General features: G+C 40.4%; 1 protein-coding gene across 1 annotated transcript in view; it reads left to right on the top strand.

Annotated features, from left to right (window-relative positions):
- LOC105926836 (adhesion G protein-coupled receptor A2) overlaps positions 1-25,236 on the top strand; it is a 57,445-nt gene that overhangs the window by 14,496 nt on the left and 17,713 nt on the right. Inside the window, exon 2 of the mRNA XM_036144476.1 lies at positions 9,556-9,627. Within this exon, the coding sequence (XP_036000369.1) occupies positions 9,556-9,627 (72 nt within the window). The remainder of the gene's footprint in view (positions 1-9,555; positions 9,628-25,236) is intronic.

The following is a 25,236-nucleotide window of genomic DNA, read 5'->3' as shown; positions in this document are numbered from 1 at the left end:
GTTGTGTTTAGATTTGTTTAATAAAATCCTAATCAAAGGCGTTAAAGTTTGTGGCTGTATATAACGTGACACTATGCGAAACATTTCCTGAGGTATGAATGATTTGACAAGGCGCTGAATGATAATTCATGAGCAGCTCTTTTTATATTAAACTTCCACATTTTCTCTCAAACACATTCAATATTCTGCTCCTTCATGCTGGTTCTGTTGCTGTTTGATAGCTGAAGCACTTAGTCAGAGTGCGCAGAATAATTTCATAAAAAATATTTGGCATGCAATTACATGGATGCTCCTCTACATGACAGGAGGTAAATGGGACTTTCAGCTTGGCAGCGTTCCCTGGTAGCGGCTACAAGCCCTCTGGTGGGTCAGGCACAATGGGCACATTCACATCTTGACATGTGTTTGCTGCTAAAGTGCCTGTTGTGCTCAAGGGCATTTAGTCCCTCTGCTGCACTCAGTGTCGTGACTCTCCGAGGAAAGGCTCAGGGTGCAAAGGGCTCCAAGGACCACAGGCTATAGGTAGCGCTCTGTCTTCTAACAACGGAAGGGTTACGCTCTCTGGATGCACCAGTGCGCTGAATGGCCCGGCGCAGTCCGGAGGCCTCTTATAAAGTACTCATTGTAACAAAGATGACACAACCAGCTCCCAGCCTGAGAGATTTTTCAGCTCATGCACTTTCATCCTTCATCTGTGTAGCATATCCCTTTTCAAATGTGTCCACTAGCAACAATGAAAGACCAAATGTTTCTGGAGCATGTTGCAAACATCTGTGGTTTACAGCGCCTTGCTTAAATACTGCCACAAACGGCAAAGTATTTTACGTCTAAGTATCGCCTAAACTGTGAGGTGACACAAAAAATGGGTTTCAGCATGTTTTAGTAGCAAAAATCTGAAATGTAAGGAGCTCTTTAATCCCAGTTCAAGGTTTCTAGAGAACAATAGTGATCAGAAAGTTGCCAAGACATGGTGGTGGTGGCAGTATCATGTCAAGGGAATGTTTTTTTTTTTAACAAGGACATGGAAGATGGTCAGAAGTGATCGGATGAAGAAGAAGAATTGAGCTAGTAAACTGCCAACAACTTACAGACATGAAGTTAAGCCAGTTTTTATTTTGTTCTAATGACGGTTCTCACTGGTGTGCATTAACTGTACACATTTCATTGAGTTATATGTTGTGGATGTTCTTATATTCTGCAACAGTGACGTATCAACTTAGTTTGGCCTTTTAGGCAGTTCAAATTGAAAGCCCCAAAGAGGAAAATGAAATAAAAAACTAATTACCCAGGACATTTTATCTTGTAATACACACAACGCAGAGCTGTTAGAGTTTAAGTAGCAAATCAAATTGCTTTCACCAGACTTTTGTTCCCTCAAGGCTCAATTTTTTTCTCCATTATATTTTACATTAACTTAAGCACTGCCATGTCACAAGCCAGCATGTGTACTATCAAATCAGCATGCTAATTAAGCCCAGCTTAACTCAGTAATGACTCTTTGAGACCCTTATTTAAAATCACTCTCATTATGTGGCTCCCACTGGTCTCCAAACGAGGGCTGGATTTTTGCCATGTTACCAGCCACTTTTAAGGATCTCTTGTCTTTCTCTTTGCGTGTGGTCCTTGAGGGTAAGAGACCATTTCAGAGTTAAATTGATGTTTACACACCAGCTCAATGGCCTCCTTTTCCCTCTTTGTCCCACTAAATATGTGATTCTTGATTTTTTTTTTTATTCTCAAACGGTTAGATCAATGTTTATGTGGCAAAGAGGTCGATTGTTGGCCTAGTCATAAATATTGATTTTTTTTTCTCCCCTTAAACAAATAGAAGCATAAAAGTACTTTAGAATGCCATGTTTTTGTCTTTGTAAGCGTCCCTTAATTTTGATCTCAAAAACACTGTCAGCTATCATATCTGAAAAGTGACTAAATGTTGGAGACCCGTGATATGCTGTTCAGCTAGAGTCAGAGAGGTTGCTCTAGAATTGGGGTTCCCAACTCCATTCCTTAGGTGTGCCGGAGAAGGGATGCATCCAAAAGTTGCAGGACAGTAGCTCTCAAGGTCTGGACTTGGGCATTCCTACTGTTGGGCCAGTCAAAAACAAAAGAACAAACCTCGTCTAACCATCAAATGTCCAAGTTACATGTGCACTTGCAGCTGTAAATATATCAAAGGACAAAAATAAGCAGGAAAAATGTAGCAATGGTGCACTTGTGTTATACCCTTTGGCTCAGAGTCCGTCTCCAAGCACACAATATTTTGCACATCCACATGGTCGTTCGGCCGGTGGACTGGCTCTTGAGTAGTTGGCAATGAGGATTCTTCCCGATTGCATTAAGACACAGATTTACTGTAATGTGTATTAAAACAACAAAACCTGTGTGATAGTGAATGGAGTGAAAACAAACCCCAAACCTTTGCAAATGTGTGAGTTTTCCAAACACCTGACCATAGTAGAATTTACACAAAAGCAAGTATTTTTTGCTGACTTCCCCGAGGATAATTTCTAAATCTAATGTAAAAACCCAAGAGTGATCCATTAAATTTATAACAAAATCTGCCAAAGCAGACTCAACTCAGCGGCTCAACTTCTTCCTGAAGAATGATGCATCTCAAAAAGAGTTGAAGAGATAACAATAAATGGCACCAAAAAGGCCATTCTCAGCTTTCCAACTATCACTATCACTATTATAGACGGTTTAGCCAATTAGCTGTCTCTTTGGCTCATGCATGTATGGCTGCCTGTGAAATCTCAGCATAAATCCTCTAAATAGTAATATTTGATACTATAGGACCCTTCCTCACTGTCATGGTTGCAAGGAGGCCAAGTGGTAGTTGTGTTTGCCTCAGATGGTTTATTGTCAGGTTTTGGCAACCTTCTGTTCGTGTTCGGCCATCTCCATGTCATTTTCTAACAACACTAGTCACTAACCGGTCAACAAGGGTCAGAGTTGCAAGAATATACCATATTTATTGGAGAAGAGGGCAAACGATTGGGCTGGGGTTTCAGCACATATTGTGCAGCATGTTTGTAAAAAAGAGACATAAGAAATTAAAGTACAACCGGTTAATTAATCCTTAGAACATACATCTTTTCTTTCACTTTTTTTCTGTTTGTAGTTTGCTGTAGAGCCGTCAGGGTAGGCAGAGTTTTCCCTCAGAGTCCAGCTAAATATTTACTGGGTAACAAAGACCATTTGAAATCAGCGCTTTTTACTCAAGTGTTTCTCATCCATATCCCTCACTAAATGCCAAACCAGGCTGGAGTATTTCCTGTAAATGCTTTCAGCTAGAAAAAAAAAAAACCGAAAATTTGAATTGTGTCTGGCAGAGAAGCAGGATGAATAGTGAAAGCGTGGTGACACCAAACTCTCAATCTTAAGGAGCAGCTAACAGGACATCCTGTTGCATTTGAGTTCTCAGCATTCTGGCTGCCGTCAGGCCAGGAGACAGGAGGATGTGTTTTTCCTCTGAGTGTTTCTCCTCCAGGCTATGACAGCGCAGCAGGTTTTCCCAGCTCAACCAAAGAGCTGTGATTCTCACAAACCTTATTTTAACTTTCTTGATATAGATACATTGGGTTATAAGACATGTTTTGTATAAATATGCACTGTAACCTCATAGTAAAAACAGAAATTAGATAATACAGATCATGCAACAAATTAACTGAAGGTATCAGAATAAAAGCAGCAGATACTGGCAATAAACCTTAGAAACAAGAACAACTATCCAGTGAGGCTTTTTGCGACGTATTTAAATTATATTTTGGATTGAATTCTTAAATATGTATAATGTGAGAGCTGAATGTATTTTCTTTTTGTTTGGAAACAGCAAAGTATTTAGGCTACTATGAGTATGAGGTGGAATAAATGTAGCTGTGTATTGTCAAATGTACTGAACCCCTAAAAGGACATTGAAGGGAAATAAAATAAAAAAAATCTGGTGCACACTAGTTACTTTCTTGTGCGCACCAGAGAGTAATTTTCTTTAAAATTCCCTTTCAATGTCCCTTTAGGGGCTCCGTAAAAATGCAACCTTCAGAGGGACAATACTGCAACCACGTTTGCCTGAAAATAAACACCTGTGTCATCAGTGTAGAGATTGGTATTCTGACTGACATTGTTAAGGATTACATTCTAAAGCGGTATTACAAAGAATGCACAGAAAATTACATTTTGCTTGAATAGAGGTTTTACTAAACATGAACCTGTGTTTGAAAGATCTTCTGTTCCTTAAGTTTGTTTTATATTTTTAACCCCGGCATGATTAAATGCAGTTCAGACTCAATAATCAACCGTGAAACAGGCCTTTAGTTTGCCTGATACGAAGCTCTGAAACAACTTCCGACTTTAGCACCACTAGCGGCTAACGGTTAGCCAGGCGTAGTTTTTTCACAGTGGTTGTCTGTCCCTCTGTCACTGTTCGTTTTTGTGTCCAAGTGAAGTAAATAGGTGGAGGCTTATTCATTTTTTTTTATTTAAGTCTATTGACACAACAGGCTTAATGAAGAAGTTCCTCCCTTGTATTTCGAAATAAGAGTCTCAAAATTACAGTAGATAGCACTTTATGTCAAGCCTAGAGCACAAATCTTCATATTCGGGGTTCGTCATAACAGCTTAAACTTATTTCACCACATAACATCATTGTGTAGCGCGTTGTGAGGGAGATGTTATTTATATGAGGAATATCATGGGGCTTTATTATCGCAATAACCTTAAAAAAACAACTTTCTATTTTTTTGCAGGTCTGTGGATGGATTGCCTTTTTTTTTGCATTTCAATTAAATTAAAATATGTGCAACAAACATTCTTTTATTTACTGATTAGTAAGGAGAAAAAAAGGAAATATTCAAAAAAGAAATATTTTGTCACATAATATTCTCACAATTTTGGCTCTGGCATCTGTTCTTCTTTTGGACCTGTCCCTCTTCGTATGCCCTTTTTGAACTTTTTGATCTTTACATAAATTAATTAAATAAAATGGCTGAAGAAGATCCTGGAGCCTGACATGTGGCTTCTTTTTTTTTTTCTTTTTTGCATGATTGGATGAATTGAATTAGCTCGTCTGGTTTCTCAAAACCCTTTGTGGTCTGAAGGGGTTAAGTGAATAAGGGATGGTACAAACGGTTTGAAGATTGCATCTACGGTGTAGTCTGAACTAAATTAGCAATGTGTGCTGTTGTGGCCTGTGCATACATCTGATCCGGTCTTGAAAGCAGATTGGGCCAATCCGCCCTCTGATCTGCGCCTTATGGCGTGCAGAAAAAGGCCACTCATGTACAGCAAAGCCTCAGGAGTGATCCTGGCTGGAAAAGCTGCTGCGTTACCGCTGGTTTATACGCTGCGGCGATGAAAAGATGCACTCCATTCTGCCTCGGCTGTCACCTGCTTCCGGACACTGCTCCGTCTGTCTGCTGGCTGTCCAGGAAGTGCTCTCTCCACAACCCCTGGCCTCCGAAGCTGGTTTCCGAATAAACAGCTAATTGGCTGGGTTTCCTGTTTAGCCTAATGGGAATGCTTGACTATTTCTGTCTGTTTACGGAGTTGTGCCTGGCCCTCTTTCTCAGAGTCGTGCTAGCCTCATTGTTTGTGAAAGAACAATGTGATTTGCCACAACTTGCAACAAATTCAGGTTTTGTGTTAAAATGCACCAGGGTCCAGGTCTCACAGCTTCTTTTTATTCCTGGAAACATCTGCTTTTTCTTGTCCGTTGCACGAATGTATATTTCAGACCGCAGGAATGTCTTAATTTAAAAATCATGATGAGAATTTGCAACTCATACTGTGCCATGCACACCAGTACTCACCTTTGTCTATGCTTGCAGTGTGGATTCTTGAAAAGGAATATATTGTCCCTATAAACAGAAACACATATTGGCACAAAAGCCAACAAGTATCCTACCCCTCTCAAATAATCATTGTTCAGCATAATAAGCTCAGCCAAAAAGGAACCATCTGTCTGCTTTGAGTTAAACGCCTTGTGTCTTTCCCAGATGTGAGTTTCTCTTATCTGTATTGAATTATTTAGGCACTTCCGGGTCTTCTGCAGCTTTCAGCTTGGGTCTGCATCCATTTATAGAAAGGATTCTGTGCCCAAAGTCGAGTGAAAGACCTTAAGGCTTGGGAGTCATGGGTTCAAACTCAGGCTATATTGCGAAAGGGCTGTTCTTCTTTAACCCAGTCCCTCATTGTCGATTTGTAAACATGACCTATTTTTAGTTTTTGAACCTTGTTTTTAAAAAAGAAAAAAGAAAAAACAGATTCTAATTTCAGTTCAGTTTCAGCGCCTGAAGCAAATAAAACACATTTGCAGTCATTATTATTGAGGAGAACAATTAATTAATGTCTCTCTTTTTCTAATTTTGGTATGAAAAGTTTCAATTTCTGACGATATCAACCCAAGTTTCTACTTTATAACTGGACCAAAGGAGGATTTGCCTCATGCATCGGCTTTTGTTTTTAAACTGTTCACGTGTTGTGGCTGGTTGTGAAGGCCTAAATAGGTGAATCAGTCTGGTTTATCCCCATATTACGAAGATTGGACAATTAAATGTGGTCATTAACTTGAGCTGGAAGGCGCGGAGCTAAAGGCTGCATTTTTATTGATGTGGCAGGAAACGGAGGGGGGGGGGGGGTGCGAGGGGTGTGGGTTGGGAGTAATGGGGGCTGACGGCTGCTGCTGAATCTGTAAATCTCACAGACTGTTCGCAGTCAGCTCCCACTTTTAAAGGCACACACACACAGCTTCCCTCTCTCGATTAAGGACGCACTTAATGTCACAAACAGCCCATTAAGCACCATGTGGTAGGAGTAGAGACGATGTGAAACTGAAGGGTGTGTTAATGATCGCTGCCTGTTGCCAGGGCGAGGCCTTGGCAGGTCTGTGGATCCAGACGCAGCTGAGGTAAACATGCAGAAGTCTGCATCCTTAAAATTAAACTGCCGAGGTCACAGATGTTGGTTAACTTTTAATATTGAAAAATCAGCGCTGGCTTTTCTGGTTGATCTATTTCGTCAACACTTATTTAAAGTTGGCACAAAAGTTAAGTAGAAAGTTTCACCACACTCAATGCCACATATGTACCACCATACCTACTGTCAAGACATTTTAAAATCATTGAGGAAACAGGACTTTCTCTTTTTCCATTTGTTTTGTTTTTTCAAAAGAAAGAAAGAAAGAAAGAAACTACTTCAATGGAATCTACCAGTTCATATGCTTCAAAAAACAAAAATAAAAGTCCCCTGATTTCAGAAGTCAAAGTAGGAAAGGCAGTGGTTCTTCACCAACACTGATCTTAAAATCCAAAATGGCTGCTGTGTATTTAGAACTGAGCAAACAGCAGTAATAGTTTAACTGTTTATTTAAACTTTTGGCATTTTGTACTGTAACTCATTAGATTTTCCCCACACATACATGTAAGCAATACTTGTAAGCAATGTATGTGTAGATATGTACCCATAAAATACTGTGCCGTTGCACAACATTTTTTACATCATCCTGTAAACTGACTGCTACTTGTCTTTTTCCATGATTATCAATAAACTTGAGCATTTCGATTATTGCTGATGACTATTTGCACACTTTCGAACCTCTCAGGGAGTGTTTTGTCTGATACTTCAATGCAATTGCACAGTAATTTACATCGCTCTGTAAAGTGGCCGCTATCTGTTTTGTTTTTACTTGAACATTTTAATCTATCAGAGGCTAAAGACTATTTGCACGCTTTTACCTTCTCAGGAAGTGTTGTCGGTGCATCCAACTATTTGAACATTATCTCTTGTTGTGTGTCTGTGTGTAATGTGCGAATCTGTGTAAATTATGAGCCGGCGTCTCACCAAAATTTCCTTATAGTGACATAAGGACAATAAGGATTCTTGATCTTTGAAGCAGTTGGCAGAATCTGATTGTGAAGCTGTTCTTTTCTAGACGACTGCAGAAGATGTAGAAACATGCCTTGCTCTTAGCTTGCATGCTCGAGTAATTAGCCTAACCACTGTTAACCTGAAAGTACTAATTGTTAATATTTTTATTTTAAGTTGGACGTTAATGAAACCCAGTGTTAGGAGTGAGACATGGCTGTTCTTGGTTCACTGTCTCTTGGGTTTTTTCAAACTATTCTCCACTGCACTGTCCCCTCTGAGCAGTATCTGTTCAAAGCAAAGATCACTGTGCTTGAACTCAGAGTTGCCAGATCTTGCGAGAGAAACAAGCGACCAGATAAAAAAAAACAAAAAACAAAACAAAAAAACAAGCCCAAAAGTAGCCCAACAAGCAACCTCCCACACTGTAATACAGAGGCTACTAAATGCAAATAAAAAGCCATTCATACAGGCCATTTCCTGCTCGGGAAATTTTTGCTAAACAGGGGTTAACCATTTCCACCGGCTCACAATACTGACGCTGTCTGTAATGCTTTAATATGACCAGGACCCCTGACCGCTCTTTTTGATAACCAGGAAAAGAGATTTGTATCTGAGAAATTTTTAAGAAATGTGTGAGAGAGAAGATAAGAACAGGCCATCACAATTATCAATATGGCTACAATAATCAAGTGTTGCCGTGGTAACACTCTTTTGAGACACTCGCTCAGGATGTACACAGATAACATAACACACAGACATAACAGACATAGTATTTACACAAATTTTTTTTTATATACAGTATATAAATTAAATCAGTTGATCCCACTGACCAAACACACTTCCTGAGAAGCTTAAAGTGTGCAAATAGATTTTAGAGTTTTATCCAACACTTACTGTCGTTCTGTATTTGATGGTGCACTAAGTTAAACGTGTCATTTTGGTGGTTTATAAGGAATCCTCGCTAGTTCAAAATCTAAAATACTTGGACCGTTAAAACCTAAATGATTTTTTCTACACAGCAGAGAAACGGAGGAGAAATTATGTTTTTTTTAGCCTCAGGACCACCTCAGATTAAGTCAAGGGTTAAAAACAACATTCTTAGACAATGGTCAAACCTAAATTCAGCAGTTTTGAGTTGGCAATCATTCACTTTATTCATTAAAAAATGATTCCCTACTTTATAAAAAAAAATATTGACAATTGTTTCAGAACCAATAACCTTATTGTAAAACAATTTGTTAATAGTCAACACAAAATTCAGAGGATTGATGAGGTGGGGCCATTTTCAGACAACGTGTTTGACCTTTGACCTGATAGGAGCCATGTAAGCCAACTGATTTGCCGGTAGAAAATGGGCTGAAAAACAAGGCATGCTTCACATTTGTTTGATCTGTGAAATTTTTTTTTACATATAAAAAAACTATGCTGAATAATTATCAAGATTACAGCATCCCTCGTGTTCTATGCTGTTTTAGGATCCATCTTTAGTTAATGCCTCTGGTCAGGCTAATCTCTCATATGACGGCAGAAAGTCAACATTTTTTTCTTGCATTCATTGTTTGACTTTGTTCTCCATTTCACATGTCATTACATCTCTATTAGTTGTAAAATCCATATTACAGATTGATAATTTTGCATTTGTAATGGGTCAAAATGGATTATTAACAACACATCTTTTCTTCCAATTCACAGAATACTGAGCCACAACAAAATCCGAGTTCTGAGAAATGGATCCTTTATTGGACTTAACTCCTTGGAAAAGCTGTGAGTATCCTGATTCTTATATTTCCCCTAAAACCACATTTTTTTTACTCAGGTTTTGGTCAAACAACCCTCAACTTAGAACTAGCAAGTCTCAAATCTACATTTGGCATTTTTTCATTATCAATACTGCGTATATATATATATATATATATATATATATATATATATATATATATATATATATATATTGTATATAGAGTTTTGTGGGAAACATGCTTTCTTTTACTTCTATCTGGACTTGGCCTTGTAGAGATGAATGGTGTCAGAGAAGATCTGAGCAGCTCGGTGCGCATTTACCCTAAGATGGGCTTTATTCCAGCAGGGAGGATGATACACTCAGACTGACTATCACAGAGTTATGTTGAAAACCTCACATAATTACACTTCAACCCTTCTTTATTTGATAAACTCCACTCCAAAAGACACGATAAGAGAGATTTCTGGCAAGAGGACCGTGCTGGCAGTTGTGCTTGCAGCTTTCAGACAGTCTGGCCCTCCTTCACAGCATCATAATCTCTCTTAATGGGGTGTGAGACAAGGGATGGACGATTAATTCTCTGGCAGGTGTGACACAATGCTCTGGGCTCCTGGTGACAGTCATTGAACCGTAGTGCAAAATGTCTTTGGCCCCAAAGTGTTCTAAAATACACAGTAGATAAGATCAAAAGAAGGCTAAAGTGCTGAAAATTTTAAGAGATAAGATGGTTCTGTGTGATTAATTCTTGATAGTTTTGTTGGTTGTGGAAGGACGCCTCCAGGCAGAAATCATATGATATGTAGAGTTTCTGTCTTCTTATAGGAAATGGAAGAACTTATCTAAATTGGTTGACTTTTCAGCAAAGTCCACAAATGTTACTTTTTTATGTTGGAAAAATTCCAGAAGCTTAATGTTAGCCTGTGTTAGTATATCAGAAAACAGTTTGATTGTGTTTTTTTGTGTTGGAATGCCCACTTCTCTCTAACTTTCATTGCTCTAGTTGCTGATTTGAGAGGAAGGTGACACATCTGGAGTTTGTCCTCTCCTTTCTTTATTCCATCCACTTTGAGCAGACCACATGAACAAGTGTGGAAAAAAAAAACAGAGCCTGAGCATGATGGTACCATGGATGCTCTGTGTGGCCTGCCCTTCTCAAAAACCCGCCTATGTAACTTGTAACATCCATCACGTGTGACGTGGAGGTCATGTGACCTAGAGCGCTGCTTTATGGCGGCCCCGAGTTACCCTCAAAGCAAGGGTCAGAAGTTTCCGGAAGTTTCCCCAAGTCCCTTTTTGAATGACTGCACATATGCAATACCGTCTTGCCTGGTCTTCTGATCTTCATGGGAATGGTGTGAAAGAAATCTCCCAAATCCACTCTGGTCTTATTTCTTTCTACTGTGGCGATCCAACGAAAATTAGAGTGTGTGACCCTTCTTTATTTGTTTGGTGGCGACTTTTGTTTTGGCCAGGCCGTGTATGTACACTCTCAATGTAAGATCCATTTCTTGTGTATTTCCCAGTAAATCTTTACGGGAAGAATAAACTTGTGCCGTTCCAGTACTGATCCCGCAGACTGCCAGAGAAGCTGATTTTGTTGGGAAGGTTTGTGGGTATGTTGAAGGAATATTGCTACCACATGCCAGTTGGTGCTGCCACCCATGATGCTAACGAGCTTCTCAAAAAACGTTAAAAGAAAGAAAAATACAGCAATTTGCTGCAGTTGTTGGCTTGTTAGTGCCTACCTACTGGAGCTCGCACCAGACATGCCAGTTAAGAACAGACAGAAAATGAGCAGAAATCACAGTTTTTTTTTCATTATCTGGCACGAGAACACCAGAGTTGTCAATCCTTAGCTCAACAGCGAGGCACCCTGGACTTAAACTGATCTGTGGGAAAGACAACAGCTCAAGGTATATTGGTTATAATCCAGTTGAGATGATCGCTGATATAAATTAAAAACAAAAAAAAAGACCTGCAGCTTAAAGGATTTGATGTAAAACGAACCCCCGCTGCTTGTTTTTGTTAAAGGGACAGCGCTCCTTGGGGTGCCGCAGGGTCAATAGGTTGGGTAACCTGAGCCTGCTCACAAACACAGCCTTACACCTACAGTATTGCAAGGATTAAACTGGTGAGAAGTAATGAGGTTAAACTGAAAAAAAGATTTGTGTGAAGTAAATAGGCAATAGCTAAAAATGGTTCACATAAAATTCTTTACCTTCAATTAAACTTATTTCGTCACACATTTAATAGAAGCAAAGATATTTGATATATTTCATTAGATTAAGATTTATAGATTTATATCTAGCAAAAAATAATTTTTTGCAAAAACACCACAAACTAATAATTTACACAATCAAGGATTAGATTTATAAGAATAAAAACCAATGCTAATCTTCTGATGTTTTTTTAAGTAAATAGAGACAAACAAGGATAAATATAGGTACTGGCACTGATTCTACTTCATGAACTATTACTAGAGTTAAGACAGAACATTTGAAGAGTTTTATCCAAGCTGTGTAAAAAATAGCTTTTATTAAAGGTTTATCAATATCCCAGGAATTTAAGTACTTTATGGATAATAATTCTGGGTTCTAATGACAAACATTAATATTAAGGGGAAAAAAGAAAAGGGAGAACAAATTCAAAGTTTCAAAACATCCTTTGATATATCAGCCTCTCAGACCAGAACTGCCATGACAGAAGAGAAAAAGAGCGGCTGCTGTTGCGTTGAAACAGAAGTGTTAGCTAACTCATGGGCCGACTGCGTGACTTCCAGGGGGAGGCTCCCACAGTTGTTTCATTCGGCTTGACACAACAGCTGTGGTTCTGGTCACTCAAAGACAGGCTCACCTCATTGGATGTCTTTGTGATGTCTCCCCTTAGGTTTAGAAACAGATGATATGAATGAAAGGCGACACAAAAACCTAATATGATAATCATGAAGATGCGAACAAAAACGCCAATTGCTGCCGAATCTGACGGGATGATCAGTTGTTGTGCTGGGTCTGGTTGGCTCTATCTTGGTCTGCAAAGCTCATCAGCACCCAGCACTTTCAGAGAAGGAGTTGTCATGATCGCCCAATCAGGACATGACTTGGAGTTCGCTTTATTACAGCCAATAAAAGTAAAAATTATTATTTGTTTTTTTCCCCCCACATTTGAATTAGACAGTGAGGCAAAAAAATTGAGCAAACTGTCCTTATATAAAATAAAACACTATCTGGACTATCTCTTACCTGGAGATGTTTTCACATTTCAACTTTCAAACTTGTAATCATTCCACTAAATAAGACACAATTGGAGTTTAGCCCATTAACCAGTTATGAAAAATCATGTTTTATATGCAAATGAACAATCTTAACTTGCATTCCTTTGCATTAACTATGATAAAGTCTACTGAACACCACTATGCAAATGCATGTTCGATCATATAGTTTTTCAAACAGTGAATGTTTTGAACTACAAATTTATTGGGTCAATGCACTTTAGTTCAATTATTGCTATGTTGTGCATTTGTACGCAAAAGCAAGTTTTTCTTACAGCTTTTTTAAAAGGGTGTTAAAGTAAAAACAAATAAAAAAGTCAGTTTTGTTGAATTGATGACTTAGTTAGAAGTGGACTTGAAATGTGATTTATCATGAATCAGTCTTTAACAGATTTGCGAATAATTAGTTGATTAATTCATTTTTTAAATCAATTAACAGTGTATATATATAAAATTTGATAACTAGACCTAAATGCTGTCATCAATTATTAAGAATTCAGACACTTCCTTCATGTCTTGGAGCTTCAGTACCACGTCTGCTGGAGTCAGAAGTTGAGCTTGATGTCCAGCAATGACATTTCAAATTGACCTGCAGTGTGAATGATCACATGTGTGTGATGTCTCTTCATTACAGCATGGAGCCCAACTAACACGGCACGCACAGTTGCTTACGGTCCACAGCGGGAGATGTAAGCATTTATTGCAAAGACAGGAGATAACATAAATCATGTGGACCGCATTTCACTCCTCTGCCAAAGCCTCTGTCTCATTCTCTGAGACAGAGCAGAGGAGGTCTTTTCACTCACTCTGACGTCTCTCAACCTTTAATTGAGTACCCAACACAGCTTGTAATTACATCTGAGCTCATAGGAAAATCACCGTCTGTTGTAAAGAAAAAAAAATGCCCCTTCGAAATTTACAGTTGTAGCCTTGGAAGGGTTTGTGGAATCAACTGGGATGTGAGTTTATAGCAAATGTTTCAATGCGAGTTTTCTTCCTAGAGCAAGATTGCAGTTTTGTTTGGTCTCCTTGCCCCACTGTGACTCCTCAGGTCCTCTCACTGTTTCCAGTTTGGCGTCTACATGTGCTTGTCATTTGCAGTAGTTGTGAACACTTACTCATATTATGTGGTCAGTGCTGTAATCAAAGGCCAGCCCACTGGGGCTGAGTAAACACACATCGGGGAATTACACTGCATCTCTGCCCCAAAGTGACAAGGATAAACAAAGTCTGCTCCCCTAACTACACACACACACACACACACACACACACACACACACACGCTCACAGATGCACACACCCCTCCTGGCCTACTTCTGTTGTGACTGCCCCCCCAGCAACAGCTTCTTTCTTCCCTGATATGGAAATCTTAAGATATAGGCTGATCATTTTAAAAGGGTCTGGTAACTCTCCTGGTAGACACACGCTCACGTCCGCACGTTCTCCCCAGACATCCGTTCAGTGCTGAAAGCGGTCTGATCTGTTGCCGTTAGGAGGGTGGCCTGCCCACGAGCCGGGCAGGCCACCCTCCTTCAGGCTGGGAACAGACAGCACAGCAATCCACACAGTTAGCTCTTTCATTGGGACAAAGCGCCTCAAAGCCACTGTTGCCTTCAAAACCTGCCAAACCGCCCAAGTACGGAGGCGCAATTTAGGCTGGTTTGTTTTTGCCCCTTTTACTGGTCTGCTGTGTTTCTGTAACTCTTTAAACCGGCCTGCCATCCAACAGCTACATTTGAATCTTGGAATATCCAGTGTCATTCCAGCTCTGAAAGGCTGAACACACCCATCAATCATATCTGGCTCCTGTGGCGGTCCCCGCTTTGTGGAAAATAAATTACCTGAACAGGATAGTTCTGGATTCCTGAAGGAAGGTTCTGTTAAAAGGTTTTAAGCAGCTAATGCCTTAAACTAGTTTGACCCATAGGCTGAAGCTAGGAGCTGCTCTGAGGTGAGCAAAGGATATGTATATATTATATATATATATAAACAAGGTATGATGCCCTTGATACCCCCCTGCACACACCTACAGGACAGTAATCTGCAGGTTAGATTAATCGCTTACAACCTTTCAAGAACATTACTCATAATCCTGAATTATGCCTCTAATCTCCATCATCAGTCCTTTGATACTGTTCTTATGTAGCTATTTGAGCTCCTTCACCTCTGTGCGGACTCTTCGTGACAGGGTCTCTCACTGGCATCTGCACTAACGAGCCAAGAACTTTATGAGTCGTGGGCAGATCCCAGCAGCCTGTCCTGTGCTGATTTGAGGTAAGGTAATGAGAATAATGAGGAAAGAGTGCCCAGGCAGTTTGGCTCCTGTCCAACCGGGCCCCACAGCACCATGGGACATGGGACAGGCAGGCAGGGCACAAGGGGCCCTCATTATCAGGTCTGCTCACCCAACATGGAGAGAGTGAGCAGAGGGGGGGGGTGGGGGGGGGGGTGCAAAGGCCAGCACTGATGATGGATGAGGTATCAGCGGGGTATTTGAAGTGGACAGGTCTGCGAGGGAAGAGCGAGGCTTGTGGTTGGGAACGTTCGAAGGCTTTAGGTGTTGGCAGCATGACGAGCTTTATCACCAAAAGAGACTGAAATGATCTCCAGTGTAATAATATGAATGTACTATACCTACAGCATTTTAGAGAAGAATGTACACAATACGTTGTGCCAATTACTCTTTATCTTCCCTCAGCATCAGGAACTTTGGAGGTTAGTTTAGATTCTCGCTGCAAGCTTTGCAGGAGGTTTTGAAGGAATTCTATGAGCAGTGACCCAAACAGGGCATGACAAGAATAAGACATGCTCAGAAACATGTTTGCGTTGTGTTAAATAATGTAATATTAAAATTCTATATGTCTGAATTGTACATGGGCTGGTGTGAGATTTTTATGGTGTCAGTACCATGAATAAAAATAAGTGTGTCCAAATTCAGGGGCTCCATCCTTCGAGGGCCGCATTTGTTGGCCAATTTCCGCAAGGCTGTTCAAATTTGAAGTCTCCTCCAAATGCGTCCTTCTTTTCGCCAGATTTAAAGGATGGGCCCTCTGTTTATTACCCTGCCTCATGAGTCATTGTGAGTCGAAGTTGAATATTTAAATAAAATCGGTAATGGCGGAGGAGAGTGGCACAAACTGTGATTAAAGTTTGGTATTGTGCACTTTCTATGAAATAATAGACGAGAATGTATAAACCCCAAATATCTGGTTGGTTTATCAAGTTGTTGCAAAAGTGATCCAACGTCTTTGGAGATGTCCGTTGCTGCTCTGCTTACAGCTACTAAATCACCTCGCCACCTGTCGGTCTCGCCACACCCGGAGAGAACGCCTGCCTCCCGGCACCTTGACTTCACACTCCCATTTGCTTTCACCACTGACTGGAAGTCAAACACAAATGAATTCAATCAGATATCTAACAACTAATGTTCATTTCAGTTTCAGCTGTCACCAAGCAAATTGGTTAGGCTTAGATTAAAGTTAGGCTTCTCAACAAGATTTATTTGATTAAATCTAAAGTCTTGCTTGAGAGTGTATTTGGGAATAAACAATTTGCTAATTTTAACACATGCCTGCATGACGGTTACGACTGTTGCAGCTCCTCGAGGAATAAATAAACAGAACAAATAAAAAAAAAATGGAGCAAAAGTTCAAGCTCTATTTTTATGGCTTCACAGCTCTGTGCTTCACGCTGTCATGGTTGCTGGGTGAGAGTTGCTACACTGAGGTGAGGGCGGGAACAGCTGGAGAAGGCCAGACCGCCCAATTTTACAGGTGATCAATTCTGGCCTTCCCAAACTTCAAGACATCTAAAGGACCCAGTTTATGCAGGCCAGGTCCTCAGAAAGGTGATTTGGACACACATAGTTTCCTGGTATCAAGTTATCTGCACCGCAGTTCTAGACAAATTAAAACAGAAAAACAATCACCATCGCTACTCCTGTCAAAATAAACGTAAAGTCAAGAAGGAGATTTTTTTTTAAACATCAGTTTTTTTAAGTCTGGTTGTCACTTTTGATGTCTCCCAATTTAAATAGTGGGTGTGTATTAAAATCAACAGTGACAAATTCGACTCAAACAGAGCGTATGCATGATGTTTCATGAAATCCAGTAATGTTTTTATGGAGTCATTGATGGTTGAGACATTTGATTGGCAGTTGTGTGAATTCTGTAGTAGCGACGCACACGTGTGGTAAATAGCGTACACAAACTGATGTCGCTGAATTCTTTGACATAATGTATGCTAAAATGTTAAATATGTAGGAAGGCAGTACTGAGGCAGTGACATGTCTTTGACGTTCTGTGGTTAAGGCCAATAAGGCCTTATATTTCATAAACCACAAGTGCGAAACCCTGCAATAAGTTTTGCACTCGGATCTACACCTGTTGTTCATAAATGTGGACTACTATCCATAACTAGAGAAAAAGCTTCTGTAATATCGTTTTTGGAAAAATTCCTTTTTATATTTCTATGTTCCTGATATTTATTGCTTTAATATTATTTGCAAAGATCGGAAATGCTGCCATTAAATTTATGTTCTTCCAGGTGTGTAGAGAGGATTTCTTCTTCTATTGTGTGCAAATTCCCAAGGCAGATAGGCTTGGGATCTATTCCATACGTCAATCACATCAAGGTCTGATAGCTCCTGAATGACCTTTTCCCTCCAAATCTGTTCCAGCTCTTAACTGGTGCAGATGATTGTGTTTTAACAGCAGCAAACTCTGGCCCTACCCCAGAAAAACTGATGCTAAACCAGCAGCAGTTCACTGCTGGACAAAAGGAAAGGACCGCCTTCGTCAAGAGCTGGAGGCGGGCTCATGCAGAACACCAGCCAATCAAAACATTGTGAGCACCATGTTTAAAACTACAGTCTTTAGTTTCTTTTTTGATTGGTCGAATTTAGAACACAAAAATAAACTGTAACAAATGCTCTTCAGCGATGATCAGTAATTTGACTTGTGTCAGAATAATAGCTGGTGACTAAGTGATTCAATGTACCGCTTCTAGTTCAGTTCAGTTGATTATGCTGATTAGACAAATGATTATAATTGTGAAACGGTCACCAGCATTGCTGGTTGTGTAAAACAGCATTAATAAACTAATGCGGTGATATTAGAACATCTGTTTGCAGGGAAACTGGGATAAAAATTATGACTTGCATGGTTAAACTGTCTGTATGCACTACAGTCCTTCTCAAAATCAAAGAACAAAACAGGGGGAGGATCAGTAGTAATTGGCTCTAGCACCAGCTCTGATTAAACACTTGAACCGCTTTGCTGGAAAAGACCTGTAAGTGAGGACCAGAAACCTCAATCACCTCGTCTCCTGTACTTGAACTCAGCTCTTTGCAAACAGCTCTGAGTTTCTGCTACTATTACATAATGTGTACCGGGCTCAGATTCTCTTAAATCATAATAGTCCTTCAACCTACCTCATTTAATTCATAAATCTAAGACTGAGGCACCTAACTGCTCCAATTTGGTGATTAATTAAACCATCGGCTTTGGTGTCCTAAGTATATCGTTGTTCTTACAGGGGGCCTCATTCTTCAGTACCAGATGGAGATTTAAAAGTGGGTGGGAGTTATTGCCACACTCCTGCTGCCATGCATTTGATCTCACATACACACACACACGTTAGCTCCATAAGTGTGATGGATGGGAATCTTTTAGTTTCCACACCACGAAAAATGTAACAGAATGCTTTCAGCCAGCTGACTGCCAGTGTGTAGCAACAGTCGAGGGAGCAGCGGCGCCGTGCCCACGCAGCTGGAGAATAACGTCTGGTCACACCGCCAGTTGGATGGCAACTTTTTGTGGTTTTGAACCGCAACCGCTTCAAAAACCTTGACATTATTTACTGCCTCATGCTTAGTCTAACCCAACTCATAACCTTTGGACATGATATTGTCTGGTTTTACTAGAAGGGGTGCATTTGGTCTCACTGACCGAGTCTCTCGTGTCGTGAGTGAACCTCGAAATTGCCTCTGCCGTTCTGGACGGCTGGGGTTAGGAAGAGGTCCAACTTAAACAGCTTTACCATCTGACACAGGGGAAGCGGAGCCGAGCTGGCTAAAGTCGGTGTGCTGGTGGTTGAACAGAGAGGGAGATGAAGGGTTAGAAAGACGCTAAGTACTACTTCAGTTCGTCTTATAAAAACAGAGATTAACTTTATATCAATCCTACTGAGCAAATTACATTCACGTTATAGCAGAAGCGGGCAGCGTCACAGTTGGTAAAAACAGTGGATCGTTTTTAGAAATGGTGAGAAGCCTCTCGGTCCTGAATAGGCTGGGCAAGACCAGGGTCAGATTGCAGCAGCCCACCTCCCTGAAGGAAACAAAGGCCAGCTGTGGAGGTTACAGACAGCAACCTTGTTTCAAATGAACAGCAAAATGCACATTTGTGCAAGCCTGTGTTCACCCACACAGCGTTGAGTCGCTGCTCGTTAGGCAACAATCAGCTAATAAGACTGTATGACATTAAGGGGTGGAGTGGGTGAGGAAGGGGTTAAGCGTGCTCAAGAGTGGAAACCGAAAAAGGGGGTGCTGCGGTAGTTGATAGACTCCAGATGTGTCTTTCAGATAAACTGTAGGGAAGGGGTGTGTTTGTGTTTCAAGCCTGGCTCAGCCAGTTTTTTTTTTTTTTTTCCAAACAGCGAGCGAGCCCTCTCTTAAGCCCATTACCAAACTGGGTGCTTTATATACCCGCTATTTTGTCGTTCACATTCTCCGCCTGCAAACATGATGGCATTTTCCTCTGGTGGAACTAAAGCTTTCTCTGAACTTACTTCCTTCACTTCCATTTGTGCTCCTTTGCTTGTTTTCTACATCTCTCTCTCTCCTCAGCTCCCTGGCTCTCTGGTCGTTCCTTCCATTTGAGGCTCTCTGCAGGCTGTAGTCCACCTACTGGCTAAAACATTTCTTTTCCCTGATGAGTCAATTACCTACATAGTCCTATTTAATTCTACAAAATAAAAGGGAAAAGCTGCCAATAAAACCTTTCTGCTGGAGAAAAAAAAAAAGTTTTTTACCGAGATCAATTTAAAGTTGAAGATAGTCCGTGTCTTTGTTCAACTTGGAAAAAAATCTAAGGAAGATCCAGATTAGGTCTAAAAAAACATTGGAAGTCAGGATTGGTTGACCCTTTTCATCAACCCATGGCCACCTTTCAGCATTCAGTTTTCACACTCATTTAACCTTTAACCAGTTTGTCACCTTGCAACCACAAATGCAGTGATTTTGAATGACCAACCAAATTAGTATATAATTGCTGATTTGAATCTTATTAGATGCTAATTTTCATGCTTTTAGCTTCTCAGGAAGTGTTGTCGGTGCATTCAACTATTTGAATATTATGTCTTGTTGTGTGTCTGAGTGTTATGTGTGAATCTGTGTAAATTCTGAGCCAGTGTCTCACCAAAATTTCATTATAGTGACTTAATGACAATGACGATTCTTGATTCTCGAATTGTGAAGGGGTTATCGCCCTTTTTTACTAATGAAAAGAGAAAAAGGTGCGTCATAGATATTTATTCTGTCCCCTTTAATTTGATAACCCTAAATAAAATCCAATACAACCGAATGCCATTCAGAAGCCAATTGGTCAGTAATAGAGTCCACCTGTTTGTAATTTTGGTCTCAGTATATATATACAGCACATTCTGTGGTTAAGGCCAATGAAGCTATGAAAGGACCCTTGTATTCCATAAATAACAAGTGGGACGCCCTGCAATAAGTTCTGAAGTCGTATATACACCTGTTTTTCATAAATGCCGACCGCTGTGCATATCTAGAGTAAATGCTCCTGTAATATCTTCAGTGAAGTCCTCTGAGGTTTAGTGAACAAACACAGCAGACAGATCAGGGTCCCGTTTCAGAAAGCTGGGTTAGTGGATATTCAGAGTCATTTTTGGGGTCAGTTCATGCTTACCCTGGCTTTTCCGTTTCAAGAAAGCTCAAAAGCCTTTACTCTGAGTCAAATCATGACAACAAATTACTTCTGTGAAACAACCCTGCAGAGAGCAGAGTTGTTAGTGCTAACTCTGAGTTTTTCCTACTTCTAAGTTGAGATCTGCATGAGGAAGTGTCAGAAAAGGCGTGTCCTTTTGTGGAGGAGTCTGTATGCTGGAGCGCAAATACTCCACATAAATCTCTGTCAGGAGAGGCTGATCAGACCATGACTAAATGTTTTATCATTTCTGGATTATTTTTATTTTCAAGGGTTAGTGTTTTTTGCCACTGTCATGGATTTATCTCAATATTCTCAGCCGCACATCGCTTTTTTTTTTTCTTCTTTTTTTGGCATTGTGTTAGAAAAGCACAATGCTTTTCTAACACAATGAGGGGACACTGTCAGTTCTGAACAATTTCCTTGTGCTGCACTTCTTTTTTTTATGCCAACGGCAGCTTTTTAATACCGTAATTTTCCATTCAAATATTGTAGTTTCTGTTCATATATTTCCCCCCAACACCGTCAGGGCAACGGCACATTTCTTCACTTAAGTAATGCCACCTTTACTTCAACTTAAAATATAAATATAGCCTATATCATTAATATAAAGTGAGGGTGGCACAAATTATACACCTACAAGAAAATCAGCGTCATTTTTAGAAGGATGAGTGAAGCCAAATACTGGCAAAAAGATCAATGATCATATCACTTATTTCAATAACTCACCATTCCATGGTTGATTGCGTATGTTGAATATATCCAATTAATGCTTTAGTTGGTTAAGGATAAACATAAAAATAACATAACTGGACCGTAACTGATTAAACTGTATTTTCATACTTCATCTTGATTTGATGCCACGTCCATTTTATGTGAGGATGCAGCTTTAATTCTCTGTCAAATAACTGTCACATCTTCACTCATGCATTGACTTTTCTCGCAATTCTCTGCCGCTAACTCGCTTTTTCCGAAGCAACAGCATAGTTTCTTTTGGTTAGTCATGGTTTAATATGCACCGTGCGACTTCATTAAAGATTTCTAATTCCACTCTCAGAAAATGGGCACTTTTAGGCTTCTTATTTCCCGCCATCGCCATGGTTGATCACGTTATCTGCGTTCCACTGACGAGGGCCTGTCAACATGCCTAAGCCACCTAAGGCTGGGTAAAGTGGGGATTGTTACTCTGGAGGAGCGATGAAGATCCACACCTCAGGTGGCAGGAAAACTGGGTTAACATTTCTGTCAGTAGATACACTAACCTAGTTAAACAATACAAGGGAAATATGGTATTAAAGTTGGAAGAAGTTTGAATTAATTTATTTTTTTTGGTATTTCTTTCATCTTAGGGCCAAAGGCCTTCCAGCTGGGGACTGAATACACATGCATCCCCTACTTTCCAGATTTCTATTTGTAAATGATTTTGAAAGCCTTGTATGTTACACAATTTATGCACAATTTCTCAGCACAGTTTGTGTTGATATATCAAATCAATTCCAAACAAACTACACTTTGCCATTGTATTGTCGTAAAATATTAGAAGGTTCAAGCAGTTTTTAAGCTTTTGCAAGGCACTGTGTATGCACCATAAAATACATAACTGAAGTGTCTTTTTTTGGAGACTTTGATTGGTGGTGGGTCTCCCAAAAACCGCTGCGTTTGGCCTCTCAACAAGCCTTAGCAGGAGTCAGCAATGGTTTCGGTGTTTCTCTTGGCAGGAAACATCTCCATCTCTCCGAGCTGCAGATTATAGAAACGTATAATCAACCAAGGGATTTTGAAAACTCAAATAAAAGTATGCTGCTATTCCCGTGCATACTGCTAATTACCTTGCAGAGTTTATGTCCATGTCTATCATGCATGCAATCAGCGGATGATGATCATGCAAAACTTTTACATGCTTGAAGAGAAATATTTCAGGCACATGTCCACTTGGCTTTATGAAAATAATTGCATCTTTTGTTTTTTTTGTTTTTTTTTTATGTTTCCTCCGTCAAACACAGCAATTACTTTCAAACCTAAAGTTGATCAGGTGTATCCAATCTGAGAGGAACCAGAAGGAAAGAAAGAAAATAATCTGGGGAAGGGGCAGCATGGCAGGAAATTAGTATAAAAAACAAGAGCTCTGCGAATCCTGGTTTCCTGTTTTGGGGGAAGGCAGGAGTGTGCATGGGGCCTGCATTACAGAGACCCCATTGTGAGTGAGTGTGTTGTTGAGCAGGGAAGTGGGGTCCATAGGGCCATACGCAGGGACAATTTTTGCTCAGTTCTGAATCCCCTAACTCACCTGCCCCTCCCTACAAGGGAAAGCCGACCAGTAAAAAAAGCAGAAAAAGGAAACTGTAAAGATAAACGAGTGAGGGCCTCTGCGAGAGACGCCAACCAGACAGGAAATGACACGCGGCACTGGAATGGTCTCCAGTGATCTCTGTCAGCAACCAAGGTGCAAGTTAATACCAGGTACTCTTTGGAAGCGGGCTGCTCTGAATCAAGGGAACGGCACATTTCAAATGCAGATGTGATCTCCTAATTGGAATTTCTTTTGTTAAAAATCAGCAACAAGAAACTCTTGATTCCAGTCTTGATTTTATTATATTCCTTTAACCTTTATTTAACCAGGTGAGGCGACTGATACCCAGTTCTCACTTACAATGCCGACCCTTGGCAGTCTGGTGATAATTAGTGGCCATTGCTTATTTCCAGTTCTTTCCCCAGCTCCCTCCAGGCCCAAAGGCTCAAACAATGTCATCTCTCCAGGCCCCGCTGCTGGCCTTCTGATAATAGAGCACTCCACGTCTTCATTAATACCCTCCTGCTGCCGTACAAGCACACGGCTCCTCTCCAGTGCTGCATGGGGCCCAGGTGCTCATCCCTTGCACGCCCACAGAGCAGTGGCTCTTCAGAACAGCCGGAGGAACAGCCCCATTGATCAGGAGGAGTTTGCGGGAAGTGAAAAAAAAAAAAAAGGAAGACATTCTTAATGGTGAGCCTCTGGTGTCAGACAATGGCCCCTTTTTTTGGCAGGGAGGGAGCTTGAGTCTGACACAATCAAATCATACAGGCCACATTCGGCGAATCGGATAGCGAACAACACTCGGGAGTCCATAATGTGTAACTGAAGAAGACAAAATGCCCACAGTCATGATTCCCCAACAGCTATGTGGCTTTTATAATAAAAAAAAATCCTGCTTCTGCTTAAGCACAATGGAAAAACAACTAAAACTACAACATTATTTCCTACGATTTAAGGCAAAGAAGTGTTCCCTCTCAGCAGCCGTGAGGCTTTAAAGTATTTCTCATCTCTGGGTTTGTCCTCTCGCGCTGTGGCAACTGTTTTCATCAGTGTCAAGGCCGCTGAGATTTGAAGCTGTTGTCAGGCAGAGGGAGAGATAACTCTGCAGGGCACAGAAACAAGTCATCGCCCAGGCATGAGGTGAAAACTCGCGGTGAAGTTATTGTCGGTTTGAAATAAAGCTGGGGGGAAACAAACCTGAGGTATGGAGCTGAGTGCTAAGGGACAGCCAGTGAGATTCAGGCTGGACTGAGATGGTGTTCAGGACTGGCACATGAGCCTAAGATCCTGCAGGCTTGGGGGAGCTCCTCCACATTTCCCAGCTTGGTGATAAGACAGTGTGCTGTATCAGAGCTGGTTAAATATGTTATCCCGTAGATCTGTGCACATGCAACATTTCACCCTTTTATTCAGTTAGGAAATGCAGATCTTGGATTTGTATATATGTCTGCTTACATATCCTAAAGAGAGATCCGCCGCCCTGTTTTGTGGCTGGTTTTTGATCTTCACTTTTTGTAAAGCTTTACTCTGCCATTACCGGTTTTAGTAGCTTTTTCCTATAGACCTACAATTAAAAGAATTCCAAATTATTTATTTTCTAGCCAGAGTAGACAATATTGATCTATGTTTGTAGAGGAGGCAACATCATGGCTCGTCTGTGGGAGAGCATTAACTGTAAAACTGTGTTTGACTATTATTTCAAACAAAGAAAAATGTATTAAAGACTTGACATTTTAATCTGGCTTTAGTATTTTGTATTATCAAGTAAAACTAGCATTGCAAAAACAGCAGTCCCTGTTCGTGAGAATGTAGACACCTACCTCAACTTGATTAAGGCAGGGGTCTACTTGAAAAGATTGAAAATCTTTTTTGACATTTTCAAAAAGGTTGGCAACAACTCCAAATCTAATTAGGCTGAAAATGTTCAAACAGAGCAATATTGCTGTACTCTGTTAAGTCTTCCTGTTATCTGCTGAAAGACTTGCTCTCTCTCGCTCACTCACAGCCTGAATTAACTGCAGTCATGCCTCTGCATGAGAAAAATACAGGGTACATTTAAGTATTTTCTTTCACCTTTTGTGTGAGAAGTCTTTTTTGAACACCTCACTGTTGCTAAAAGCAG

This window comes from Fundulus heteroclitus, chromosome 12, assembly GCF_011125445.2.
Source record: "Fundulus heteroclitus isolate FHET01 chromosome 12, MU-UCD_Fhet_4.1, whole genome shotgun sequence".
Taxonomy (NCBI): domain Eukaryota; kingdom Metazoa; phylum Chordata; class Actinopteri; order Cyprinodontiformes; family Fundulidae; genus Fundulus; species Fundulus heteroclitus.
The sequence above is the reverse complement of the archived record's forward strand: the minus strand, read 5'-3'. Positions and strand labels throughout refer to the sequence as shown.